This window comes from Nyctereutes procyonoides, unplaced genomic scaffold (assembly GCF_905146905.1).
Source record: "Nyctereutes procyonoides isolate TBG_1078 unplaced genomic scaffold, NYPRO_anot_genome, whole genome shotgun sequence".
NCBI lineage: Eukaryota > Metazoa > Chordata > Mammalia > Carnivora > Canidae > Nyctereutes > Nyctereutes procyonoides.
The window spans coordinates 32120081-32147356 of NW_026575049.1; the positions used below are offsets into that span (position 1 = coordinate 32120081).

General features: G+C 40.1%; 1 protein-coding gene across 1 annotated transcript; it reads right to left on the reverse strand.

Moving 5' to 3' along the window:
* Positions 1-1679: 1679 nt before the first annotated feature.
* On the reverse strand, positions 1680-26740 carry PWP1 (PWP1 homolog, endonuclein). Its single transcript, XM_055328499.1, has 15 exons — positions 26526-26740; positions 23487-23545; positions 23172-23356; positions 20374-20459; positions 20182-20278; positions 16608-16718; positions 15438-15568; positions 14769-14830; positions 8691-8787; positions 7986-8047; positions 6500-6611; positions 4160-4250; positions 3945-4066; positions 2970-3075; positions 1680-2038 (listed from the first exon to the last, which is right to left on the reverse strand). Exons 1-15 carry the CDS (start codon positions 26595-26597, stop codon positions 1929-1931), a joined length of 1503 nt encoding a protein of 500 aa, XP_055184474.1. The 5' UTR covers positions 26598-26740; the 3' UTR covers positions 1680-1928.
* Between the last annotated feature and the right edge of the window lie 536 nt (positions 26741-27276).

Consider the following 27276-nt stretch of genomic DNA (forward strand, 5'->3'; position numbering starts at 1 on the left):
TTATGATTTTTATCCTTATTTTGTTAATGAGATGTATCATATATCAGGTAATGAGCCATCCTTGTATCCCTGGCATAAATCTCTCAGTTGGTTACAATGTATGATCCTTTTAATGCTGAATATGGTTAATATTTTGTAGAGGCTTTTTACACCTATGTTCCATCAGGATACTGGCCTAGAATTTTCTTGTGGCGTCCATTTCTAGTTTAATACCAGGGTAATGCTGGCTTTATAAAACAAGTTTGAAGTATTCTCTCCTCTTCCATTTTTTGAAGAACTTGAGGACTAGTTAGGTATTATTCAAATGTTTGGTAGAATTCACCAAAGAAGCTATCTGGTCCTTGACTTTTGTTGGGAGGTTTATTATTTTTATTTATTTTTATTTTTTGTTGTTGTTGGGAGGTTTTTGATGACTTGATTCAATCTCCTTACTAGTAATTGGTCCCTTCAGATTTTTTATTTCGTGATTGAGACTTGGTATATTTTTAGGAATTTTCCATTTCCTCTAGTTGTCAGGTTTGTTGTACTCTGTTCATAGTAGTCTCTTATGATCCTCTATATTTTGGTGGTGTATCAATCGTGACAATTTGTGTTTGATTTTGCATCTTTTTTCCTTAGTCTAAAGGTTTGTCAGTTTTCTTTTCAAAAAACCAGCTCTTGGATTCATTGATCTTTGATTCTTTTTAGTTTCTATTTCACATATTCCTACTCTGATCTTTATTTCCTTCCAACAACTTGGGTTTTGTTCCTTTCTTTGTAGTTCTTTGAGGTGTAAAATTAGGTTGACAGCTCTCACTTCTTGATACAGACATTTAATGCAGTGAACTTCTCTTAGGACTGCTCTTGCTATATCCTTTCAGTTTTGGTATGTTGTATTTCCACTTGTCTCAATATATATTTTCTCTTTTGATTTCTTCTTTGACCCACTGGCTGTCCAGTAGCATGTTATTTAATCTCCATATATTTGCAAATTTTCCAGTTTGCATCATGTAATTTTCTAGTTTCATATCACTATGATCAAAAAAGACACCTGATATTTCAATTTTCTGAAATTAATTTTTTTTTTTTTTTTGTGGTACATGTGATCTATCCTGGAGAATTTTCCATGTGTGCTTGAGAAGATGCATATTCTGTTGCTTTCAGAGGGAATTTCTGTATAGTTTCCATTAAGGCCAGTGTTTCCATATTGATTTTCTGTCTGGTCTATTCACTGGTGAAAGTGGGATAGTAAAGTCCCCTACTATTATTATATTGCTGTTTCTTCCTTTAGGTCTATTAACATTTGCTTTATATATTTAGGTACATACTTAGGTTTTCCTATAATATTTACGAAACTGACACCTTTATCATAATAATGTAATGCCTCTTTTTGTCTTTGATTACAATGAATATACCATGCTGGGGGGAAAGAGGCATTTAGTTACTGAACTTTACAAGTAGCACTGAGAACAATTCTAAAATCATGAACACGGATTGGAAAACAGTCAAGTCAGGAAAGAGCAATTCCTGGGGCACCTGCCCGTTTATGGTTACTGTGCAATATTGGCCAAATCACAGCCATTCTAGGCTTGAGTTTTCCCATCTTTAAGATCAGAGATTTTCTTCTCCTAAAATTCCATAAATTATTACCTGTTTTGCAAACCTCTAGGTTACCTATGACACATGGCATATTTAAGGAATTATTTTTTTAAAATCTTCTTTATTATCCTCTTCAAGAAATGCAGTAGGACCCCTAAACACCAAACATTTAAAAGGCAAGCACAAAGACCAGCCCTATTTGTGTTGCCACCATAGCTGCAGAGGAATGTCTGGCAGTAGGAAATGAATTTAGTTTCTGTCATTACATGGCTCCAACTACACATGGATGTTTTTAGATCAGTTTTTTAAAACTGAGTTAAGGTAATAAACAGGAAATTTTATACTCCTCGTTAAGACTCCATTGGTGTGTCTGAGCTCCTGCTCCCAAAAGGGCCACTAATAGATGAACTTCTTGTATTGCCAAGAACAAGCCTCTCTCGTCTTCCAAATGCTTCATTTACTAAAACACAAATAAATAAGAAATTAACACCAGGAAATTAAGAACCTATAATATAAAACACAGAGGTATAGGAATGAACAGTATTGTTTTCTGTCCTACTGTGGACATTTTATGAAAATATACTTAACACTTTATAAAAGGGAAATGAAATAACCAACTAAGAAGTCCAAGTTAACATTCTGAATGAGGTTAATCACAATTTAAGTTGCTCTACCATGTAATTTTCTTTGCCTTGTCCTTGATTTATCTTGATAAAGTGACTAATTTTTCTTTCATTTTTCTCTGTCTCCTAACCAGCAGAGACCTTTTTTTGGATTTAGAACCTTTTTTCTACATGGAAGATTCAAGAATCAGTGGAGCTATGTCCTCTACCCCGAGGTAATAAACAGGCAGGTTCTTCTGAAGGGAGGGGAGTGGTCCCTCAGAAAGTTGGATTTTCTAAGAATATTGAGAAAAGGCAGATTATTTACACTGGGAAGGGGAGGGCTGTTCTTTGAGACCACATAATATTTCCCTCCAGCTTTCCCATAAATTCAAATTTTGTCATAAATATTTTTTAAAGGGTGTACATTTAAACTGTGAAGACAAATTTGTTAACATGAGCAACTCCATATTACATGTGATCCTATTTCCCAAGCAGAGGACATTACAGTATGAACAATAGATCTAACTTATTCAAGCCACACATTTTTCTTGTTTAGAAAAAGGAAATTAAGGGATCCCTGGGTGGCGCAGCGGTTTGGTGCCTGCCTTTGGCCCAGGGCACGATCCTGGAGACCCGGGATTGAATCCCACGTCGGGCTCCCGGTGCATGGAGCCTGCTTCTCCCTCTGTGTCTCTGCCTCTCTCTCTCTCTCTCTCCCTCTGTGACTATCATAAATAAATAAATAAATAAATTTATAAAAAAGAAAAAGGAAATTAAGATTCTTACCTGATGAGACTGTGCTTATATCCCAGACCCGAAGCCCTTCTTTCTGACCTCCAAAGGCGTAAATAAATGGCAAATCGGGGCAACAGGAAGAACAGAACAGAACTCCCTAGAAGAAAAAACAGAAGGTCAGTGATTTCAGTCCTTCCAGAAATTCTTGCTCCTATACACGAACTTATCTGAATCAGCTCACTCAGAATCAGCTCATCAGTATTTCTTTTTAATAAGCTTGTAAAGTAGTTCAGAGTCCAAGTGGCAAGACGAAGCCACAAGTTCAGCATGATGGCCGTTCTGCAAGGATGTGCGTACTCTGACTACTCACGTCTCTAATCTGCTCAGTATTCCCAGAAACTTTTATTTTCCCTTTTAAGCAATGATGTTACTACAGGTCACCATTAAGTAATTTTTAAAATGATTTTTTAAATTTCTAAATTTTTTAATGCTTATTACTAGGTACACGAAAAAGTATCAAAATCACTAAGATAATCACCATTTATGTTTCAGGATAAGATATTCTAGATTTAAATATAAACATTTAAGCATTTAAATATAAGTATGGGATAGTACTATATAACTGTCTGTAACTTACTTTCCCCACAAATATTTGTACATACAAACAGATGTGCAGTGTTCTACATCTGCAATTATATTATCTCAGTGCCTGGCATATAGTAGGTGCTCAATAAATATTTGCTAAATGAATTCACGTTTAAAAAAGAAAACCATCATTATTCTGCTTGAGTCCTAGAAAATCCTCTTGCCCACCCTTCTTACCAAACAACTGTTAATGTTAATCATGTCAGTTGGGAAAGGAATCAGACAGTCACTGATTTTCCTCTAAAACTGTCCTAAGTCATAAACCTCCCATCAAATTTGACTAAGCTCAAGATGAACTTCAACAAATATTCCTAGGGAAAGATGTCAATATAGGTCAGAAACAGAAAAAAGCAGAAAAGAAAGGTGCCCAGAGATTCTTACCATTTTCATGTCCCTAGAGTGAACCAGACTTGGCCTGTCTCCTAATATGTCCCAGATCTTCACATATTTGTCAGCTGATGCTGTCACAAGACAACCCTTGATTTGACTACTTAGATCAAGACCTAAAAGAAGGTAAGATTAGTTGTGACTCTGAAATATAGACTTAATTCATCATAAGTTAATAAAATGAAAGACTATTTGTTATTTGTGCTCACCAGAGATTTCATCATTGTGTGCATTAAGTGTAAAAATTGGCTTATCTGAACGTGCATCCAAGTTATATACAAAGCCATCATCTGTACTAGCCTGGAAAGAGTAAAAAGGGGCAAGATCATGCTACATGGCAATAACATTTAGCAATGGGTAAGCAGTATAAATTATAGTGAAAACCAGCTATTTACCTGAGGAGCTTATTAAAAAATACTGTGAAAGGGCAGCCCTGGTGGCACAGAGGTTTAGCACCACCTGCAGCCCAGGGCGTGATCCTGGAGACCCGGGATCGAGTCCCGAGTCAGGGTCCCTGCATGGAGCCTGCTTCTCCTTCTGCCTGTGTCTCTGCCCCCCCCCCTCTCTGTTTCTTATGAATAAATAAATACAAAATCTTAAAAAAAAATACTGTGAAAAATTTACTTATGTATAAGCAGCATCTGTTCCTGCATGTATTAATTCAGCTAGTAGGTCTACTGTGCAGTGGGTGTGAGGATGAAGCTCTGGTTGTGGTGTGGACAAGGGTTAGCGATGTGTAAGCATAAGTCAGATTCAAAGGAACGGAGGCCTGAAAGCACAGCCACTATAGGCTGAGCAGGAGCTCACAGAAGAATCAAAGAGAGGGCCTAACAAAGGAGGTCAGGGAAGCCAAGGAAACAGTGCTTCTGACGAAAGTGATGGATAGTGTCAACATTTTGGCAGAAAGATTTAATCAGATAAGAGAGGCAGATCACAGTGGGTTGTTACACTTCTAAGAAAGGGTCTGAGACAGACCTAGTCAAGGATGAGACACTCGAGCCTGTATGCAGATTGGGGGCAATAGCCATTACTGGAAACAGGGAAGGAGAAAAGGACAAGTGATACAATCTTGGCAGGTGGGCTGTGTGAGGGAACACAAACAAAAGAAGACAAGGTCTCATCCTGGGGAGCCTGGAGGGAAGGGGTAAGCCATTTTATTGTAACTTCTCATTTTCCTAAATATTTGTGATTTAGTACCAATGAAAACTTTTTAGCAAAGAGCCGCAGGAAATGGGTGTGTTTGAGTGTTGAGAGCCAACATACGACACAACATTCAAATACAGCTGGGACTTCACTCCTGATCATCATAAAATGGAACTTGGCTTCAGGCCAACAGCGCAGCACCCCTGAACACAGAGATGAGATTGTGTTCAGAATCATTGCTTCAGGAACCTTATTAAAACTGTCCACAGGGCAGCCCCCATGGCTCAGCGGTTTAGCCCACTTTCAGCCCAAGGGGTGATCCTGGGGTCCCAGGATCGAGTCCCACGTCGGCCTCCCTGCATGGAGCCTGCTTCTCCCTCTGCCTGTGTCTCTGCCTCTCTCTCTCTCTCTGTCTCTCATGAATAAATAAATATTTTAAAAAAAACAACCTGTCCACATATCTTAAGAAAGCTGTTTTGCCTTCATTCATAAAGCACTATATATTTTACTTTAGGAAAATTAGGAAGTTCATGGATGTATCATAATTTCTTTAATCTTCTGAATGAAAGTTGGGATTTTATTTCTCCATGGATTGAAATGTCTGTGGAATCTTTGAATGCTATATAGAAAACTGTTATCCTACATATATTAAGGATAGTTCTAGAAAGAACTTACACTTTTTTCCTATTTGGGAGACTGCTTTTTTTTTTTTTTTTTTTAAAGATTTTATTTATTTACTCATGAAAGACACAGAGAGAGAAAGAGGCAGAGACACAGGCAGAGGGAGAAACAGGCTCCATGCAAGGAGCCTGACGCAGGACTTGATCCCCAGTCTCCAGGATCGTACTCTAGACTGAAGGCGGCACTAAACCGCTGAGCCACCGGGCTGCCCCGAGACTGCTATATTAATCAAATAGGCTAGCATTCTCATTACTGGAGCTCCATTTAATTTAAATAAAAGAATATCTTCTTGGATGAACTTAACCATTAAAAAACACAGATTAACCATGCTTAAGATTTCAAAGAAACACATTAGTAATACAATCAAAATCAGTAATTAAAATGTGGCTGAAAATGGCTGGAAATTAGCAAAATCATGGTGACTATTTGTGGCTGATCCACTGTTGTTAAAACAATTTTTTTAAGCCCTAAAATCTAACTATTTCACAACTTAGTACAGAAAAAGCAGGGCACCTGGCTGGCTCAGTTGGCAGAGCACGTGACTCTTGACCTCACTGTTGGAGTTCAAGGCCCATGTTGTGTGTGGAGCCTACTCAAAAAAAACCCCAAAACCCAAAAAAATAAACACCACAACAGAAAAAAGCTCTTCAGAGACTCTCTCTATAATGGAATTAACGTCAGTCATTAGCAACCTAGATAAGCAAAACAGCAGTATGCAGTCTTACCAAAAAATGACAAGGTGAAAAGTGATTCCAAGTCACTCTCTCAATCTGCCCACTGAATCGCCACATTCGATGGCTTTCATCTGGACTTCGGCAGTCATACAAAGCCACTGACCTGGACACAGGCAAAGTTACAGTTTTAAGAGTTCAATTTTATACGTTTTATGTTTGCTTATAATGAAATGGTAATAAAACAACACTGTGAACTCAAGATCCAATTATTTAAAGCTTGTTTTAAGGTTCTAAAATAAAGTAGAAAAGAGGAGTTGATTTTCACTAACTGGTGGACTCCGGTTCTGTCACCTGATGGCACTGGTGGCCTCTTGATTTAGTAGCAGGCTTGACTGTATCCAGGCTGAGCCCTCCACTTACACAATGAATCTTATTTCCAAAAGACCAGGACAACTTCAAATTTCCCTGTTCCTAGCAGTGCTCAAAGCCAGATAATCCATGTCTTAGTCAAATTTACTCTCTACAAGCAGCTTACTGTGTTGGGGGAGCCAATGGATAGACGTTTATAATCTGAATGAATCCCAACTAAAAATATAAACCTATCACTCTTCAAAAGAATAAGGAATCAAAATAAAGTCTGCAAGTTGGTTTCTGCTTCTACTCTCTCCCACCTTCAGACCCAATCTGTAAAAACATGCACACAAGTGACTGGAAAACCCCTGTGATGGACTGTCAGGGGTCTATTCTTCACCTCTCCCTATATCCACACCCCATCATCAGTAATGTAGGAATTCTTCCATAAAGGCAGTTTGTTTCCCACTCCGTATTACCTGTTTCAGCCAAGAAAGTAAGACAGAGTGTACTAGTTCTGAGCCTAGGTCTCAAGAGGCCTTGGTATCTCCGCTTAAGCTTCTGACCTCATCATGAGAACATGGGTGGGCTAGCCCACTGGTCCCATGAGGATGTGAAACACAAGAAAGCCAAATCTCCACAAAGCCCCACCAAAACAAGCCAAGATAAGCAGACCTACCAGTTGAATCTAGCTTAAATCAGCTCAGTCTTGCAGTGGCATAAGAAATGTCCCTGAAGGGATCCCTGGGGGGCGCAGCGGTCTGGCACCTGCCTTTGGCCCAGGGCGTGATCCTGGAGACCCGGGATCGAATCCCACATTGGGCTCCCGGTGCATGGAGCCTGCTTCTCCCTCTGCCTGTGTCTCTGCCTCTCTCTCTCTCTCTCTGTGACTATCATAAATAAATAAAAATTAAAAAAAAAAAAAAAAAGAAATGTCCCTGAATTTTGAGATACCTATTTCAAAGCAATGGCTAACTCATATGCCCTCTAGGAATCAAAGTAATTGCTAGTTAGGAACTACATTATTATGACAGAACCACATTCTCTTGCAGACTGAAAGGACCAAAGTTGAAAGGGAAAAGTATTACTAGAAATTTAAACAGTAATATATTGTATCTGAGCATCGTGATACTTTCTGAATCACAGGATAAAAACAGCAGCAATAATTCTTGCAGTGTTTTCTTACTTATCATAGGATCCAGAAATCAGAGTCTGTGCTTCAAATGGATGAAACTGCAGAGTCTGGACCTAACCAGAAAAGACATAAATGAACAGAACTATGTTTGTTTGGTTTTGATAAAATTGCTTAGTAAGAGAACCAATTTGGTGGTGTTTGTATATATTTTTCCCTTTGAAACTTAGCACTATTTAAAGAAACAAATGTACTACATAAAAGGACAAAACACTTTCAAAGGGGACCCTTATAATGCAGGATTTCTCAAGTCATGTTTGGCAGAATATTTACGTCCCTCAAATGTTAAATATATTGAGAACAAAAAAGGAAGCAGTCAAACTTATCTGGGCAACTCAACACTCTCTGGAAGTCCCACCGTGTACACCAGCTCACTGGGTCCCTGAGTTTGGCAGTAACAGGTCTGTTACATTCTTTAACTTCATCTGGTGCCTGGTACCTCTCTGTCTCTTTATAGAGTCTCTGTAAACATGCTACAAAGTACTCATGTTTTTAGTCACTTCATTTTTCTGTCTCCACATTTGCTTTCTAAGATGGGTAGTTCTAACTATCATACAGGGATCTGTGAGGATGCAATAAGACAGCATGTCAAAGCACTTTGTAATTCATAAAAAGCCATATATAAATGTTTGGAATTATTGATAGCCAACATTTGTCCCATGTTTTTTAGAATCCCTTTTATCCACTCAATCACCATACCTTGTCTGTGTGTACGGCAAGGCTAGCTGCAGGTTTCCCCAAGGACATATCCCACAAAATTACAGTGTTATCAGCTGATGCACTTGCCAGCACGTTTCTAAGAAAGGGAGAAGACAAATCAGGTAATCGTTTTTAAAGTCAATAGCACTAAATATAAATCCCATTTTCAATAACATCAAATGGAATAAAATATTAGAGAATAAATTTAACAAAAGCATTCAAGATTTACATATTGAAAACTATAAAAGCCTGAGAAAGAGTATCTGAATGACAGAAAGACGTTCCCTGTTCATGGACTGGAAGACCTAATTAAAAAAAAAAAAAAGGATTATTTTAAGTAATCTCTACACCCAAAGTAGGGCTCAAACTCAAGATCAAGAGTTACATGCTCCACCAACTGAGCCAACCAGGTGCTCTGACTTGATGTTAAGACAGAAATACTACAATTTATAGACTAATCTATAGATTCAATCAATACCTTTCAAAAATCCCTGCAGACTTTTTATTTTCTTTTTGGAGAGAATGGACAAGCTGGTTTTAAAATCCATATGGAGGGGCACCTGAATGGCTGATGGTTGAGTATCTGACTCTTGGTTTCGGCTCAGGTCATGATCTCATGGGTCATGGGATTAAGCCCCGTATCAGGTTCTGTGCTTGGTGTGAGTCTGCTTGAGATTCATTCTTCCTCTCTCTCTCTGCCCCACCCACCTATGCACACACTCTCTAAAATAAATAAGTAAGTAAGTCTTTTAAAAAACTCACATAGAAATACAATGGACTCAGAATAGCCAAAACAATCTTGGAAAAGAGAGCAAAGTTGAAAAGTTCACAGTTTGGATTTCAAAACTGACTGAAAAGCAACAATAATCCTAACAATGTGGTATGGCTTAAGGATAGCCATACAGGTTAACAGAATAGAATGCAGAATAAACCTGAAAATTTATGGTCATTCATTTCTGACAAGGATGTTAACATTATCCACTGCTCAATGGGGAAAAGAAGGGTTTTTTCAACAAATGGTTCAGGGATAACTGGACATCCTCTTGCAAAAGAGTGAAGTTAGACCTCTATCTCATACTACCTCAAAATAAAAAATGTAATTACTAACAGAAGAGCTAAAACTATTAAACTCTCAGAAGAAACAGGTATAAATCTTCATTACCCAGGGTTAGGCAATGGTGTCTTAGGTATGACACGAAAAGCCTAAGAACCAAAAGATGTAAATGAATTAGACATCATCAACATGAAAAACTTTTGTGTTGCAAATGAGATCATCAAGAAAGCGAAAAGACAATTCACAGTATAGGAGAAAATTATTTGTAAATCATGTATCTGATAAAGGACTTGATTCTAGAATAAAGAACTTTCAACTAAAGAATAAAAAAACAACCCAGTTAGAATATGGGCAAGGAATATGAATGGATATTTCTCTAAAGAAGATCTATAAATAGCCAATGAGCATGGGAAAAGTTGTTCATTAGGAAAGTGAAAACATGGGATACCACTTAATACTCATAGGACGCCTATAATGAAAAAGATGAACAAAAACAAGTGCTAGCAAAACAGAAAAATTAGCTACCTTAAAAAAAAAAAAATTAGCTACCTTGCTGGTCCAAACGGAAATGGTACAGACACTACCATATGACCCTAGCAATGACACCCTTATATATCCTAGAAAATGAAAACACAAGCCTGTGTAAAAATCTGTTCACGAATGTTAACAGTAGCATTATTCATAATAGGCAAAAACAAACACAAACCAAATGTCTATTAACTGGTGAATGGATACACAATATGTGGTGTATCTGTTCAAGGGAATATTATTCAGCACTAAAAAGGAACAATGTACTAATAAATGGACCTTGAAAACATTATTCAAAGTGACAGAATCCAGACACAGAGGGCCACATGTCCAGATAGATCCACAGCCAGAAAGATGATTACTGGTTGCCAAGGGCTGGAAGGACAGAAGAATGAGTGACTGTTTATGAGTTGCGTTTTGAGTTGATGAAAATGTTATGGAATTAGAAAGTAGGGAGTTGTGCAATTTTGGGAATATACCCCAAGTCACTGAATTATATCCTTTAAGGAGTGAATTTTATGATATGTGGATATGTGAACTTATAGCTCAACTTTTTTTAATTAAAAAAGGGCATTAATTGCCATTAATAGGAAAAATCAATATGCCTACCTCTCAGGGATCAAGTGCTAATAATGTCATTCTATAAGAGAATACAGGCTTTAAAGCCTAGGAAACCTGAAATGGACTCCTGGTGCTGTCGTTTATTAGCTGTAGGTCTTAAAAGTAAGTCACACTCCCTTGCCTGCCAGTGAGAATGTTACAGCCAGCTTTAAAAAGTACGTGGCTGAGTGACTAGACTATAGCAGGCCCTTGATAAATGTTAGTTGCCTGCCTTTCCTCCTTGTAAAAATACAAATATTCATGAAATTGAAAGCTCATTCTTCAAGATGTAGTTTGAAAGGCCTGGAACAGAAGTCATTAGTGATAGTAATATCTGTCCAGAAAACTAATATGCTGTTAAAAGAAAATGTTGATGGGTTCATTTTAGTAATATCTGTCCAGAAAACTAATATGCTGTTAAAAGAAAATGTTGATGGGTTCATTTTTAAATACTATTTCCTCAAGAAATACTTCCATTACACAAACTGCTTTCAGTTTTATAACTCACATTTCAGTGACACAGGTAGGGTCTCTTAAGAGGATCATGTATATTCAGATCATGTTACCTTTTTTCTACTCAATGAATTTCAAACTTCTACCATTCAGTCCCATGAACAAGTCATTAATATTTAAAGTCCTTGGCATGTCACAGATTCAATGTTATGTAAATGCCCAATATTTTATTTGTATTCAATGCTTGCCAACAGCAGAAAGTTAAAATTTCACGGTACATTTTTAATCTTAGTCTTTGCCCAAACATCTGAGATTCCTTTCACATTAAAATTCTTGTTTCATGAGGCTTACAAATAAATTACCACTCTCCCCTCTAAACTCCCGAACACTACACCCCAAGAAGAGCGCTACAATGACACTATGAATGAACAGAGTACATGCATTTTGTTACTGGCAGCATTTTACTAGAAACCAAGGTCCCCAACTAGCAACAACAACTTGTTACTCTTCACATGATCCCAAACTCTATGCACCAGGGTATGTATGGAGAATATTTAAAAGCATTCTGTACGAAGAGAGGGGAAAGGAGAACCAAGGTCTAAAATAAGACAAAGTGGAAGAGTTAAGGAACAAAGATACATGTGGCAATGCAGTCAAGATGTGAGTGCAGCTGGGGTGGGACAGGGGTATAGGTGCTGGCAGTGTCTAAACGGAGCCAGGGGATTGTGGCTGGGGAAAGGCACTGCTGAGAGGCTGTTCCCTCAGAACAAACTTTCAGTTATTCAAATCAATAGCTGCTATATAACAATTTAATACATATATAATTACTGTGACAGTTCAGATTTGTCAATGAGTGGATTCCCAAAAGCATGACACACTCACAGTCGGCCTCTTATTTATCTGCCCATTACAACAGTCAGGAACAGACCCAATTCAGACAAAATCTGGGGAAGCTTTAAAAAATAAACCACCACAACAGATTCTTGGGCCCTTGCTCCAGATATGACTCAATCTTGAGGGGATTAGAGCCCAGGAACTTGTACTTTATTTTTTAAGTTTTATTTACTCATGAAAGAGAAAGACAGACAGACAGAGAGAGGCGCAGAGACACAGGCAGAGGGAGAACCACGCTCCCTGGGGAGCCCAATGCAGGACTTGATCCTGGATCCTGGGATCAGGACCTGAGGTGAAGGCTGATGCTCAACCGCCAAGCCATCCAGGCATCCTTGTACTTTACTTTTTAAAAAAGATTTTGTTTTTTTAAGTAATCTCTACACCCCACATGGGACTTGAACTCACAACCTCGAGATCAAGAGTTGCATGCTATACTGATTCAGCCAGCCAGGTGCCCCAGGACTTGTACTTTAAATGGTTACCCAGAAGATTCTGACTTTCAGGTAAGTTTGGGAAATACCAACATAATCTATTATCTTAGGTCCATTTCATCAAATGGTTCTTTTTTTTTTTTTTTAAAGATTTATTTTTGTAAGTAATCTCTACATCCAACCTGGGGCTTGAACTGAGATCAAGAATCACATACTCTACCAAATGAGCCAGCCAGGTGCCCCTCACCAAATGATTAACTCCGAAGACGTATGAACACAAACAAAAAGACAGGATATCCCTAGGTAAGCCAGCACTCTGGGATCCGTTTAAGAATGCTCACAATTACAAAGTATCCTGTAAATCTTTTTTTTTTTTAATTTTTATTTACTTATGATAGTCACACACAGAGAGAGAGAGAGAGAGAGGCAGAGACACAGGCAGAGGGAGAAGCAGGCTCCATGCACCAGGAGCCCGATGTGGGATTCGATCCCGGGTCCCCAGGATCGCGCCCTGGGCCAAAGGCAGGCGCTAAACCGCTGCGCCACCCAGGGATCCCTACAAAGTATCCTGTAAAACAGAACTGCTGAGAAAATGTGCTTTGGGCAATCCAGTTCGTTCTCATTCTTCAAGTAAACTAAGTTAATGCTCACCTCCCTTGCCTCAGCAGCCCCTCAAAACAGTTATGCTGTTAGGAAAATGGCCTTTTGGACTAATTGTTGTTTAAGGATCAGGATAAAGAATATATGGATGACACATGCAAAACAATGAAGTGGAACTCTTATGCTGCCTATAAAAATTAACTCAAAATGGATCAAATACCTAAACCTAAGAGTTAAGACTGTAAAACTATTAAGGGAAAAACTTTATGACAAGGATTTGGCAATCATTTCTTGGATTTAACACTAAATGCACAGGCAACAAAAGTAAAAATAAACTGACTACATCAAAATTAAAAACTTCTGTGCATCAAAGGACACTATCAAAAGAGCTAAAGGTGATCCACTAAATGGGGGAAAATATTTGCAAACTGTATATCTGATGAGAAGTTATATCTGGAATATACAAAGAACTACAACTCAATGAAAAACCAAAGAATTCAATTCAAAACAGGGCAAAGGATTTAAATAGACAGTTCTCCAAAGATATACACAAACAGGCCACAGGCACCTGAAAAGTGCTCCTCAAAATGGTAAACACAGAACTGCCATGGGAGCCAATTTAACTTTTGGGGCTAAACTCAAAAGAACTGAAAACTGTACTTAAAAACCGATATTTGAACATCCATGTGCATAACGGCAGCACTGCTCACAACAGCCAAGAGGTGGAAGCAACCCAAGCATTCATCGATAGATGGATAAACAAAATGTGGGCTAACTGAACAGTGGAATGTCATTCAGCCTTAAAAAGGAAGGAAATCTTGTCGCATGCTGCAGCATGGATGAGCTTGTGCTAATTGAAATAAGCCAGTGACAAAAGGGCAGATACTCTATATGATTCTACCTATATGAGATAACTGGAAGAGTGGATTCACAGAGACACAAAATAGAGTGGTGGTTACTAGGGCCGGGCCTGAGGGTGGCAAGAATGAAGAGTTATTGTTTACTGGGCACATAGCTTCAGTTTTGGAAGATGACAAAAGTTCTGGAATTGGAAGGTGATGATGGTTGCACAGTAATGTCCACTGAACTCTATACCTAAAACACAGTTAAAACGGTAACTATTATGTATATTTTACCACAGTTAAGTCAATTAAAAAAATGTGGATGAGATTTTGTGCAAACTAAATAAAGCGAGAGAAAAATCTTCCATGAAAAGAAGTACAATTCAGCACCACTGGCACTGCAGTACAGTTTTTTCCTAGTGGTGTTGGGAGGGCACTTGGTCACCAAATATGTAACGAGCCCAAGCTCCTACCAAGCCTCAAGTTGGCAGGTGATATAGGGGCTGCACAGATACAGAGAGCAGAGCTCCTGCCTTAAGTGGCATATACTGTGGGAAAGGGAAATAAGACATGGACACAGAGACCCCCAAAGCACAACACAGAGAGACAGGTGTAGGCATGAGGAAAGATGACAGTGGTTACAGTCTCTGGCAATCCTCCAAATGTTTCTTTTTACCTGATCAGCTTATTCCAAGAAAGGTCCAGGACAGCATCGGTATGCCCCTCTGCTGAGAAACTCTGTAATAATTGTTTAATTACTTTTTGTATTAAAGTGCTCCCTATAATTGATATGTTAATTTGAAAGATTCTTTAAATCTTAAAGGCTACTGTTTGATCTTAAGCAAACGTGCTTGAAGACCTAAGGAAAGAAAGACTTTGTCTTCCTGTTACTTTAGAGATCCATGATAAACACTTTTTACAGAAAAGAAACTATAATAGTTCTTAATCTAGGTGGTACAGTTCTATAAATACCAATCCCCACCCCCAAAGTTAAGTTTTAAAAGCTACAGGAATTAATACATATTTAGAATTCAACATACTAAAGGCTACAGAGAAATTTTTCAAAAATTCAAACCAGCATATTAGTGTGAATAGTTACTATATATCAAAAAAGATCATAACCTGAGAGTAAATTGTTTTGTGTCAAGGATGAATAATTGATGAATGGAAGTTCTGTGCAATCAGAGATCAATTTTTCCTTGGAAGAACTTTTTGAAACTAGAAACTACAGTAATTTTATAACTATCTGTCCTGTTCCACTAAAGTATCTAAATGAAAAAGTCTATGTTCTCCATCCCATCAGTAAACTTGTCATTAGAGTTTAAGTAATTATTAACTTGATTACCTTCTTTCCTTTCTTTTTCTTCTTTTTTGATAGCTTACTTCCAAGTGTGAAGACTGGCTCTAAAGAGTCTACTATATCAAGGTCCCACACTTCAATAACGGGGGTCATATTTCCCACAGCAATATAATTTCCTACAGGAGGAAATGAATATTTGATTTAAAAAACTTCTAATGAAAAATATTGCACTATTGATTAATGGCTTAGCGTACTTTCTCTCAAACTTTCATATGCATGTGTTATCACTTGAATATTGTTAAAATGCACACTGTTTCAGGAGGTCTTGAGTAGGCCCCTACATCTGCATTTCCAACCGTTCCCAGGTGATGCCAATATGGTGCAGCTGACTCTTGAACCATAATGTGAATAACAAGGGCACAGTCTCTTGGCCCTAGGTCCCTACTTAGGTCCTGAGAACAAAATCTGTCTCTACCGGGCACAGCCCCCGCAGCGCAGCGGTTTAGCGCCGCCTGCAGCCTGGGGTGTGATCCTGGAGACCCGGGATCGAGTCCCACTTCAGGCTCCCTGCATGGAGCCTGCTTCTCCCTCTGCCTGTGTCTCTGCCTCTCTCTCTCTCTGTGTCTCTATGAATAAATAAAAAATCTTAAAAAAAAAAAAAAAAAACTTAAAAAAAAAAATCTGTCTTTACCTTCACCAGTGTCTTGAAAATGTGGATTTACTCAGACCAAGAATGTGAATAAGCATGGCAAACGAGGCATTAAGGTAGGAGTATTATGAGATTTTACTTTTATTAACAAGTAGGATGGAGCAACTAGTAGTGTGCAGCTGTAGCCAAAAATATTAACATGAGAACCTACTTTCCACTTCATTTTGGTTTTACCTGATGCTGAGCAAGGTTATGCCACTGAACTCTCCAGACACATCATGCTAGTTTATTCTGGGTTTTATGATAACTTCACATAGTTTTGCAACCCCTAATGCTGTCAGCCTCCTGTCTACAGCAGAGTAGCTAACCTCTTTATCTGAAGTCTGGAGATATACAGACTCAAAACAATTAAGTGATTGTGTTTTAAGAACTATGTAACTTTATAAAATAATTTCATAAAAAAAATCAACAATTCTGAAAACATTCATATAGAATATATAACTTATGTGGCTAGGAATAAGAGAAAGGACTAGGAACCACTGAGTAATCTTAGCTTTTCTAATTACCTGTAGAATCATCTGGGCTAGGATCAAAATTCAGCCATTCCACACTCAGAGGATACGCAGACAGTAGTATATCATGATGCACATAAAAAGAATCTTCTTCCTGATTATAAACTGAAAAAATAAGAACGAGACTTTATTGAGTCAGAATAAGATATCACATTCCACTGAAAAGGACAGACTCTCCCTGTTAAGCCTACTGGAGCCCATGTGCTTCAAGTGAGACACATTTGATGGCATCGAAAGGAGCCTCCAAAGTCGTTACTGCTAGGCAAAAATTCTGCAGATCTCATCCATTCCTATCACCTGGTGTGTCCAAGGGAACAAGAACAGTGACAAGAGAACTAACGGTTGCCTGAACACTCTACCTGCATGTGCACTGGCTATCTCTTGGTCCACCCACTACAGAAAACAAATGTTTACAGAAGCTCTACAGAAAGTACTTTATTATTATCTTTTAAAGGTCTATCTGGCTATAAGAATAAACAAATAAAAAACAACACTGGAGAGAAATAACTCATATTTAGAAATCTAAATGCTTGTCAGAAATTACTTCTTTAATATTTAAAGATCAACAATGTAAATAAAGCTCTTGAGAACATTCTTTTGGAATATGACAACTAAAAGAATCGGCTCTGGGCAGCCTGGGTGGCTCAGTGGTTTAGCGCCGCTTTCAGCCCAGGGCATGATGCTGGAGACCCGGGATCGAGTCCCACGTCAGGCTCCCTGCATGTTGCTGGCTTCTCCCTCTGCCTGCGTCTGTGCCTCTCTCTCTCTCTCTCTCTCTCTCTCTCTGTGTCTCTCATGAATAAATAAAATCTTAAAAAAAAAAAAAAGAATTGGCTCTTTATCCTTCAGAGTTATAATATTAAGGAGCAAAAATACTGTTAAAATCAATGACTAAGAAATCTTTAAAAAATCATATAATGGAATACTGATAAAACAGAGCCTAAATAATCAGAAACTTCCCCCCAAATATGCTTTTTATTAGAAGGAAGCAATCTTAAGAGAGGCTACAGATATTTAAAGAGATTCCTCAGGCCACTTTCTAGATATGTCTTCTGAGGCAAGGGAAATAAAAGTAAAAATAAACTACTGGGACTATATCAAAATAAAAAACATCTGAACAGAGAAGGAAACAATCAACAAAAACCTACAGAATGGGAGAAAGAATTTGCAAATGACATATCTGATGAAGGGTTAGTATTCAAAATATATAAAGAACATATAAAACTCAACACCAAAAACCAAATAATCCAATTTAAAAATGGGTGGAAGACATGAATAGACATTTTTCCAAAGAAGACATACAGATGGCCAACAGATGGAATGATGCTCATCCTCACTGTTCAATCAGGGAAATATAAAACAAAACTACAATGAGATACCACCTCACATCTCTTAGAATGTCTAAAATCAACACAAGAAACAACAGATGGTGGCAAGGATGTGGAGAAAAAGGAACACTCTTGCACGGTGGTGGGAATGCAAACCCATGCAGCCACTCTGGAGAACAGTATGGAGGTTCCTCAGATAAGTTAAAAATAGAACTACCCTACTATCCAGCATTGTACTACTAGGTCTTTACCTAAAGAATACAAAAATACCAGTACAAAGGGGTACATGCACCCCAATGTTTATAGCAGCAGTATCTACAATAACCAAATTATGGAAGAGCCCAAATGTCCACCAATTGATGGATAAAGAGGTGAAATATATACATATACACAATGGAATATTTCTCAGCCATAAAAAATAAAATCTTGCCGTTTGCAACGATGTGGATGGATCTAGAGAATATGCTAAACGAAATAAGCCAGAGAAAGACAAATGCCATAGTTTCATTCATATGTGGAATTTAAGAAACAAGCAACAGGAAAAAAAGAGAGGCAAACCAAAAAACAGACTCTTAACTATAGAGAACTGATGGTTACCAGAATATAAGTGGGTGGAGGGATGGGTAAAATAGGGGATGGGAATTAAGGAGTACACTTGCTGTGATAAGCACCAGATAATGTACGGAGGAGTTGGATCACTATATTGTACACCCGAAACTAGTATTACATTGTATATTAACTAACTGGTATTTAAATATAAAAACTTTAAAAAAAGTTTCCTCAGACCTCTACATCTGGGTTAGATCCTAGATCAGCAAATTCCATGTCATGTTCTATCATATCACTTTACATATGCATGTTCAAAATGATTAAGCCTAGGGTCCTGCAAGAACCTCAACTATGGTTAATGTACTCATCTTACATTTTAGATAAAAAATGATGATGATGCTTTAGAAGAATCTTCTTTTAACTTCTTAAACCCCTAATACTCAGTAAATTCAAAGGAATGGCTGCAGTAAGCTCTCGCAGGAACATGTGTGTAAAAATCAATGGTAAACTGGAACAGAGTTGTCAATTTTCTGAAATTAGAACTGGTTTCTAAAAAATTTCCCATGGTTTTCATTTGAAATGTGTAAAAAGGCTCAAAGATCATTAGAAGACTAACTTCACACTGAAGTATCTGCTATTTAAAGCCTTTTCATTTTATAAATAGATCCACAATGGCCCTGGATTAAAATGGCCTAATCTACAGGCTTCCTGAAGGAAGCCTTAAAAAATGTAGAGTTCCAGAAATCCAAGCTACAAAATGGAGTAAGTGACAAAGTAACTTAAAAAATGTCAAGGAACATTAACCATAATTTTAATTTTTGAGCTATGCAACTGTATTTCCTATAATAAAGGGCCTTAGCCTAATATCTGTAAAGCTTCAAATTTTAAAGACAAATGACTAGTAGATTGTTGCAGAAGGACAGACATGTCTGAGGATGCACGCAGGAGAAGGGGCAAGAAAAACAAAAGGGGAAATCTAGAGGCAGAATACTGTAGACATCTTGAAGGTCTAGATTTTTTTTAGAAAAGTTTATTCAATTAATGTTTGTTGACTCGGTAAACAGCAACATTAAACATATCTGATTTAAAAATCCAAATGAAAAAGAAATACTCCAGTGTCTACTTTAGAGTCAAAGCATTCACCTCTGGTGGTGGTGCGAATATTCCTTGAACTGGGAAAGACAACCAGAGGAATGGAAGCCTCTGCATTGAATTTTTGTGAAGAAACAAATGGGAAATACCTGAAATGACTCTGTGGAAAAAAGCAGAATAAAAACCTGTCTATTGTGTATAATCTTTGCCACATAAAGAAAAAGTACCCAGAAAAGACACTGGAGTAAAAAGCACGTGCAACAAGATACGTTGGAGTAAAAGGACTATAATTGTTTCCTGTATTTTTATATGGCTTTACTTCTAGGTTTTTCTCCAATGGGGGGAGAGGGGGAGTGAAAAACTGGCAAAAATCTTCAAACAAAAGACTAAAAACCTCCATTAGCACCTTTCAGGAGACCTATATCCATAAATAAAGTCAGGTACCAAAGCAACAACCAGGATACCTATAGACTGTATGTAATTAACCACTTAACTTAATGAGATCCAGCAGGATCTGGTACCTGAAAATTCACAACAGTAACTATTAGTGATTATTTTCATCTTAGAGAACCTTTCCATAAGGGCTAGTCCCCACTTACCGTGCACCTCTAAATTGCACTGGTCTTGTTCAGCTCTGCCACACACTATGAGATTGTCGCTGGGCTTGATCAAGAAATCTTCACGTTCATATTGTTCCTAAGTGGAGAGAAGTCATTAACCAGAAGCAGATACTTGGTAAGGTTTTCCAAACACTTAAGAAGCATAATTAGAAAAGCCACACAAACATTTACCGTATCTTTTAGAGTAACATAAGGATCTTGATCATTACTTCCATAGACTGTAAGACCCAAGAGAGATTCACCAAGAGTTTCAGTATCTGTAAGAATTCATAAATTGAAATGACAAGTTATTTCAACAAAAGCATTTTCCTAAGGTATCCCATCTTTAGACTTAGCTCCAACTGTCTATTTCATAACTAACTGGATCATCCGTAGTCAGAAAATACTGAATAAACAACAGGAATTTAAAAGCCATTTATAGGGGCACCTGGGTGGCACAGTCAGTTACATGTCTTTACTCTTGGTTTCAGTGTAGGCCATGATCTTAGGGTCTGAGATCAAGCTCCACACTCCTCTCTCTCTCAAATAAATAAGTAAATCTTACAAAAAATTAAATAGAAGCCATTTACATTCGACCTCAGAATGCATACTTGATAGTTTTGGTATTCACAATGTTCTAATAAAGGAATTAAACTGTAAAGCTCTTAGAAAAATATTAGCTCTCTGCTCAGATTCTCTAACTTGCTCCTTGTAGTCATTATCATGGGGCGCCTGAGTGGCTCAGTTGGCTAAACACCTAACTCTTGATTTTGGCTCAGGTCATGATCTCAGAGTTGTGAGATCAAGCCCCGTTTTGGGCTCTGTGCTGGGCTTGGAGCCTGCAAAGATTCTCTCTTTCTCCCTCTCCCTCCATGCCCCCCCCCCCGCCCCCAGTATAGTTATTATTGAAGTCATTATTAAAAAGAGGTAAAATTACCCTGAAACACTGGAATTGACACAGAATAAGGGTTGTCTGGTCAAATAAAAAATGATGGGTTTCACAAAGTTAAATGGGTTTCTTTATTACAAGATTTCTCAGAACTGCTGATATGTTAATTTGCTGTATGACTCTGAAAAAGGTACTACTATGCCTTTTTCACTAAACTTTTCTCAAATTGGAATTCTCTTACAGCATATCTGCAAGGGTGACCTAGAGGAGACCCCAAATAACAAACTCAGGGAAAGAAATATATTCTAATTGTTAGGGAAGCTACTTTAAGGAGGCAGGACTAATTGGTCAGAGATGGGAATTTCAACTGGGTAAGAGTGAGCCAATAATCCACACAGTGTAGGATATTAACGAGCAGTTTTCTTTTTAAAGATTTGTTGTTTTTTTTTTATTTTTATTTATTTATGATAGGCACACAGTGAGAGAGAGAGAGGCAGAGACACAAGAGGGAGAAGCAGGCTCCATGCACTGGGAGCCCGACGTGGGATTCGATCCCGGGTCTCCAGGATCGCGCCCTGGGCCAAAGGCAGGCACCAAACCACTGCGCCCAGGGATCCCCTAAAGATTTGTGAGTGAGAGAATATGAGCAAGAGAGCACGAGCAGGAGGAGAGGGAAAGGGACAAGCAGACTTCCCACTGAACGGGGAGTCTGACGTGGGTGTCAATCCCAGGACCCTGAGGTCATGAACTGAGCTGAAGTCAGATGCTTAACTGACTGAGCCACCCAGGTGCCCCAAGCAGCAGTTTCTGAATGCCATTTCTCCAGGCAGGGTTAACTTTTCCTTTCTTTGTGTTCCCATGACACACTGTCATAGCAGGACTAGGACTCAACCTAGTCCTAAGTTTAGGGGTACACAACCCAGAGTCCAATGGAAAAAACTATTCTCTGCATCTAATGAAATGTACTGCAACAGTAAAAACTTTAGAGCAAGAGAATGTTCAATCCTCAGCTCCCCTGTTCACCAGCTGTGTGGCAGTCATTTCATCTTTGTAAGCCTCTCTTTTCTCTATAAAATGGGGGTAATAACTCCTCTCTCATTATTGCAAAGAGACAGGACCTACAGATTAAAAAACATTTTTTTTTCATTAGGGTATAGTTGAAACATATTAGATTCATGAGTACAACATAACAATTTACCATCTCTTATACATCATTCCATGCTCATAAGTGTAGCAACCATCTGTCACCATACAATGCTGTATATATATTTTTTGACTATATTCCCTCTGCTGTACCTTTCATCCCCATGACTTACTCATTCCATAATTGGAAGCCTGTATCTCCCACTCGCCCCCACTTCACCCATTTTGTTCATCCCTCAACCTGAGTTACAGGTCATACCCACTACATGCAATAAAATATACTGCTTTTTCAAATCTTAGTTTAGTGGGTTAGCTGATTTTCTAAACCAGTTTAGGAAACATGCTATCTGCCCTAGTCTTGAGCCGGATTACTTAACTGGCATAAAGGACAACAAAAGCTCAGAGTAAAGCTCTGGAACACTAGAGGCATGATCTAATATAAATACACTGAGTTTGTGATTAGAAACCAGAAGTGGGGGGGATCCCTGGATGGCTCAGCGGTTTAGCGCCTGCCTTTGGCCCAGGGCGCGATCCTGGAGTCCCGGGATCGAGTCCCACATCGGGCTCCCGGCATGGAGCTTGCTTCTCCCTCTGCCTGTGACATACTCTGCCTCTCTCTCTCTCTCTCTCTCTCACTCTATGTCTATCATAAATAAATAAATAATTCTTAAAAAAGAAAGAAAGAAAGAAAGAAAGAAAGAAAGAAAGAAAGAAAGAAAGAAAGAGAAAGAAAGAAACCAGAAGTGGGGGATCCCTGGGTGGCTCAACGGTTTGGCGCCTGCCTTTGGCTTGGGGTGCGATCCTGGAGTCCCGGGATCAAGTCCCGCGTCGGGCTCCCGGCATGTAGCCTGGTTGTCCCTCTGCCTCTGTCTCTGCCTCTCTCTCTCTCTATCATAAATAAGTAAATAAATCTTAAAAAAAAAAAAAAAAAAAAAAACAGAAGTGAGTGAATTCTAACCTGGGTCGCCTTCCTCATCATATTTATCTAAGTCGTACTCAGCCAACTCATCGTCATCCAGCGTCCTGTCGTCCTCTGGGTCACCATCTTCCAGGGGCTCCCTTGGTCGTGCCTGGGTACGTGCACTCTGCATGCCATCTTCTGAAGGATCACCTGTCTCCTCTTCATCACTGCCACCTTCTTCTCTATGCCAAGAAACAAGATAAAGAAATCACCCAAATGGTACTGATCAATAATAGGACCACCCTGTCATTACTGTTTAAAATTTATGTTTCATCTGGACTTGACTTTAGACATCAGCAATCTTAAACTTACTGTAATTTTTCCTTTGCTTCAGCAATGAGACGTTTTACTTCTTCTTTACTAAGCTCTACCTATAAGAGAGCAAACATTTCATTACAATACAGTTAAGGAAATCATTATAAATCTCAAAATGTTTGCAAACTAATATAAAATATAACTTCAAAAGACAGAAAAAAATCAGACTTCAATCTAGACTCTCTAAATTTACTGTAAATGGAGTTTTTACCATCCCTTTTAAAAAAATCCCCTTAAAGGGCAGCCCCGGTGGCGCAGCCGTTTAGTGCTGCCTGCAGCCCAGAGTGTGATCCTGGAGACCCGGGATCGAGTCCCATGTCAGGCTCCCTGCATGGAGCCTACTTCTCCCTCTGCCTGTGTCTATGCATCTCTCTCTCTGTGTGTGTCTCTCATGAATAAATAAGTGAAATCTTAAAAAAAAAAAAAAAAAACTCTTAAAAAAAAAAAGCATTCTCAGTCTATTTCCCAGACTTTTTGAAAAAGACTAACTTTTTAAACTGGCTTCTAGGAAAGTCCATCTCATTTTCATTCAATTATTCTGATTTCTTCTTGGCTACTTCTCATTTTCCTTATGGGTACCCTTAACAAACCATCCTTCCTTGGTTCCCTGCTTCTTCCCAGTTCTCACTGCCAATTATTCACTCATTACACTGTCACTTCCTTACAAAGCACATTCATTCTGAAGACTAAAACTATCATCTCTGAACTGATTATCCCAAACTCACCCTTCTCTAGTCTCATACTCCTGTTCCACCTAATTTTCCTTCTTTCTCTCTCTCTCTCTCTTTTTTTGAAGGTTTATTTGAAAGAGAGTAAGCAGGGGGTAAGGGCAGAGGGAAAGGGAGAGAGACTCTCAAGCACACTCTGTGCTAGGCTGGGAGCCTGATGCAGGACTCAATCTCACGACCCTGCAATCACGATGTGAGCCAAACTCAAGAGTCCGATGCTTAACCAACTGAGCCATCCAGTTCCATCTTTCCAGCTACCTTTATGAATCTACTTGAAGATCCTGTTCAAAAGGATCATTGGAATCATTCTCTTTACTTCAAAACTGACATTCCTTTGCCTAATCAATGCTTCAATACCTTTTAAAACAATCACTGCTAACCTCTAAGATCCTTGAAGACAGAAATCAACCTGTCATTGTGTTTACACACATAGTTCAGTGTTCAGCCCATGGTAGGGATGCTTGATGATGATAGGTGATGAATCAGTCACTCAGTTTGCACTAAACCACCTCTACCGATACAGAAATTCTCTTGAGGGATGACATTCATTGTTCCAACAATTAAGGGCTTTCAAGCTTAATTAAAAGATATTTCTTTTTATTTTTAAAGATACTTTCCTAATTACTCTCATTGATCCCAGTTTTGCTGGGATTTTGTAGAATAAACTCAGTATCTTGTTCCTATTTTGACTTTGTAGAATAAACTCAGGCTCTTTAAGCAGTGGTTGCCAAATTGTAGGGCACAGGTACTGTGTGGCACTGGAACTCATCCCCTGGATAGGGCACAGGTACTGTGTGGCACTGGAACTCATCCCCTGGAGATCAACCAGGCTCCACCAACAGAGCCAGCCAGGTGCCTCAGGCATCAGTATTTTTCAAAGCTCCCTAAGGGGTTCCAGTGTGTAGACATGTTGGGAACTTATATAGTCTTTAAAAGCTAACAAGTCTCTCTCTCTTTTTTTAAAGATTTTATTTATCCATTCATAGAGACAGACAGAGAGAGAGAGAGAGAGAGAGGCAGGTAGAGACACAGGCAGAGGGAGAAGCAGGCTACATGCAGGGAGCTCGACGTGGGACTCCATCCCAGGTCTCCAGGATCATGCCCCGGGCTGCAGGCGGCGCTAAACCGCTGTGCCACCAGGGCTCCCCTTCTCTCTTTTTAATCAATAATTAATTTCTAATGAGATAATTTCCTGGCACTATTCTCTCTCTATATATATTATGCATTGAGTATCTACTGGAGCCGAACTCCGGAGAAAATGGTGAATAAAATAAGCCCAGGGGCACCTGGGTGACTCAGTGGCTGAGCATTTGCCTTTGGCTCAGGGCGTGATCCCGGGGTCCTGGGATCGAGTCCTGCATGGGGATCCCCCCAGGGAGCCTGCTTCTCCCTCTCCCTGCATCTCTGCTCCTCTCTCTGTCTCTCTCGTGAATACATAAAAACTTTAAAAAAATGCCCCACCAAAACCCAAAAAACAAGCACAGTCTGCGTGCCCTGGTGGAAGTTAAACCTTCAAGGGCTCTGCCAATCCCTCATTCCTGTTAACTTCACCTCCCAATACTTACATTCCTATCACGTTTCAAGGCCCCCCTTTCATTCATAGCATTTACTCCCACTGACATCTACGTACATGTCGACTCCATACAGGCAGGGAAGTTTTGTTTTTATGCCTAGCCCTAGACCCTGAACAATGCTGCAAACATAGAAAGCCCTGAGTAAGGATCAGGTGAACAACTTAAGTAATCTTCATCTCTCCTCTGGACTCGTTGTCGAACTTCTTTCTGCAGGTTTTTCCTTCACGATGTGCCATGTTTACCTCTCATCCCCCAATGCCACATCAACATCTCACTCGGATCCCCGCGAGACATTACTATTCAACTCCCAGCCTCACGACCTCATGGTCTCCACAGCAGTTTTCTACACCGCAGCTCCCATCCTGCTCCTCCGGACTCCGAGCCCATGAGTGGACGGTGGTTTCACACACGAGCTCCCTCTTCGCGCTGGGCCTGGACACGCCCTGGGCTGCGTGTGAAGCTTCGGGGCTGTCAAGAAGGCGCTGCGGATTTCCCACTCTGGGCAGCTCCCCGCCCCCTCCCGCCGCCTAGGCCACGTGCGCGCGAATTCGGGGGGTGGGGGTGGGGCTGGGCGGGGGTAGGGACCGAGAGGGCGCGCGGCCCCCCTCACCACACCCGGGCCGTCACGCCCGCCAGGCCCGGCCGCGTGGAGCGGGCCCAGGTTCTCCAGGCGGGCCTGGACGAGGATGCCGCGAAGAGGCCGCTCCCCTTCCCTCCCGGCGACCAGGCCTCACCTTGTCCGGCGTCTCTTTGGCCACGCCGCAGCGGACCCAGGCCACGCACGTCACCTGGCGACTGCGGTTCATGGTCCTCAGCTCAGGGACGCCTCGAGCTACAGACTCGGCCCCAGCAGCACTGGGACCCCCGCCGCCCGGCGGCCGGCGCCGTCGCCGACAGCCCTGCGCCGCGGCCCGCACACAGCACACGCGCAGGCGGGTGTTTCTGCGCGTCCGCGCCCGCTTCTGACGTCATTCCGCGGCGCCGGGGAAAGGGCTGGAAGCGGAAGCGGAAGCGGAAGCGGCTGCGGCTGCGGCAGCGGCTGGGCGCGGAGTCCAGGAGCGGGGTGACGCGGGTGGGCTCCTGACGACGTCACCCCAGTGACGGTCTCTGCGGGCTGCGCGGAGGCAGCAGACAAAACTGGAGCCGTCGGGGTCAGAGACCTTCACTTTGCCTGCAGTTCCTTTTTTTTTTTTTTTTTTAAGATTTTATTTATCTATTCATGAAAGACACACAGAGAGAGGCAGAGACACAGGCAGAGGCAGAAGCAGGCTCCATGCAGGGAGCCCGACGTGGGACTCGATCCCCAGACTCTGGGAGCACGCCCTGAGCCAAAGGCAGACACTCAACCACTGAGCCACGCAGGCGTCCCTTTGCCTGCAGTTCCATAGGCTTTTCACTGACAAATGGTGGTTTGTGGTTTTCTCCTTTTAAAGCTTTCTCCCGAGTGGACTTGTCCTCTCAGGGCGACACCTCCGCCGTTACTTT

Coding starts and splice junctions, on each gene's coding strand:
- PWP1 (XM_055328499.1), bottom strand. CDS start 26,597: ATGAACCGCAGTCGCCAGGTGACGTGCGTGGCCTGGGTCCGCTGCGGC. Junction 23,357..23,486: donor GAAGCAAAGGAAAAATTACA/GTAAGTTTAAGA, acceptor TTCTTGGCATAG/AGAAGAAGGTGGCAGTGATG. Junction 4,067..4,159: donor ACACAATGATGAAATCTCTG/GTGAGCACAAAT, acceptor ACCTTCTTTTAG/GTCTTGATCTAAGTAGTCAA.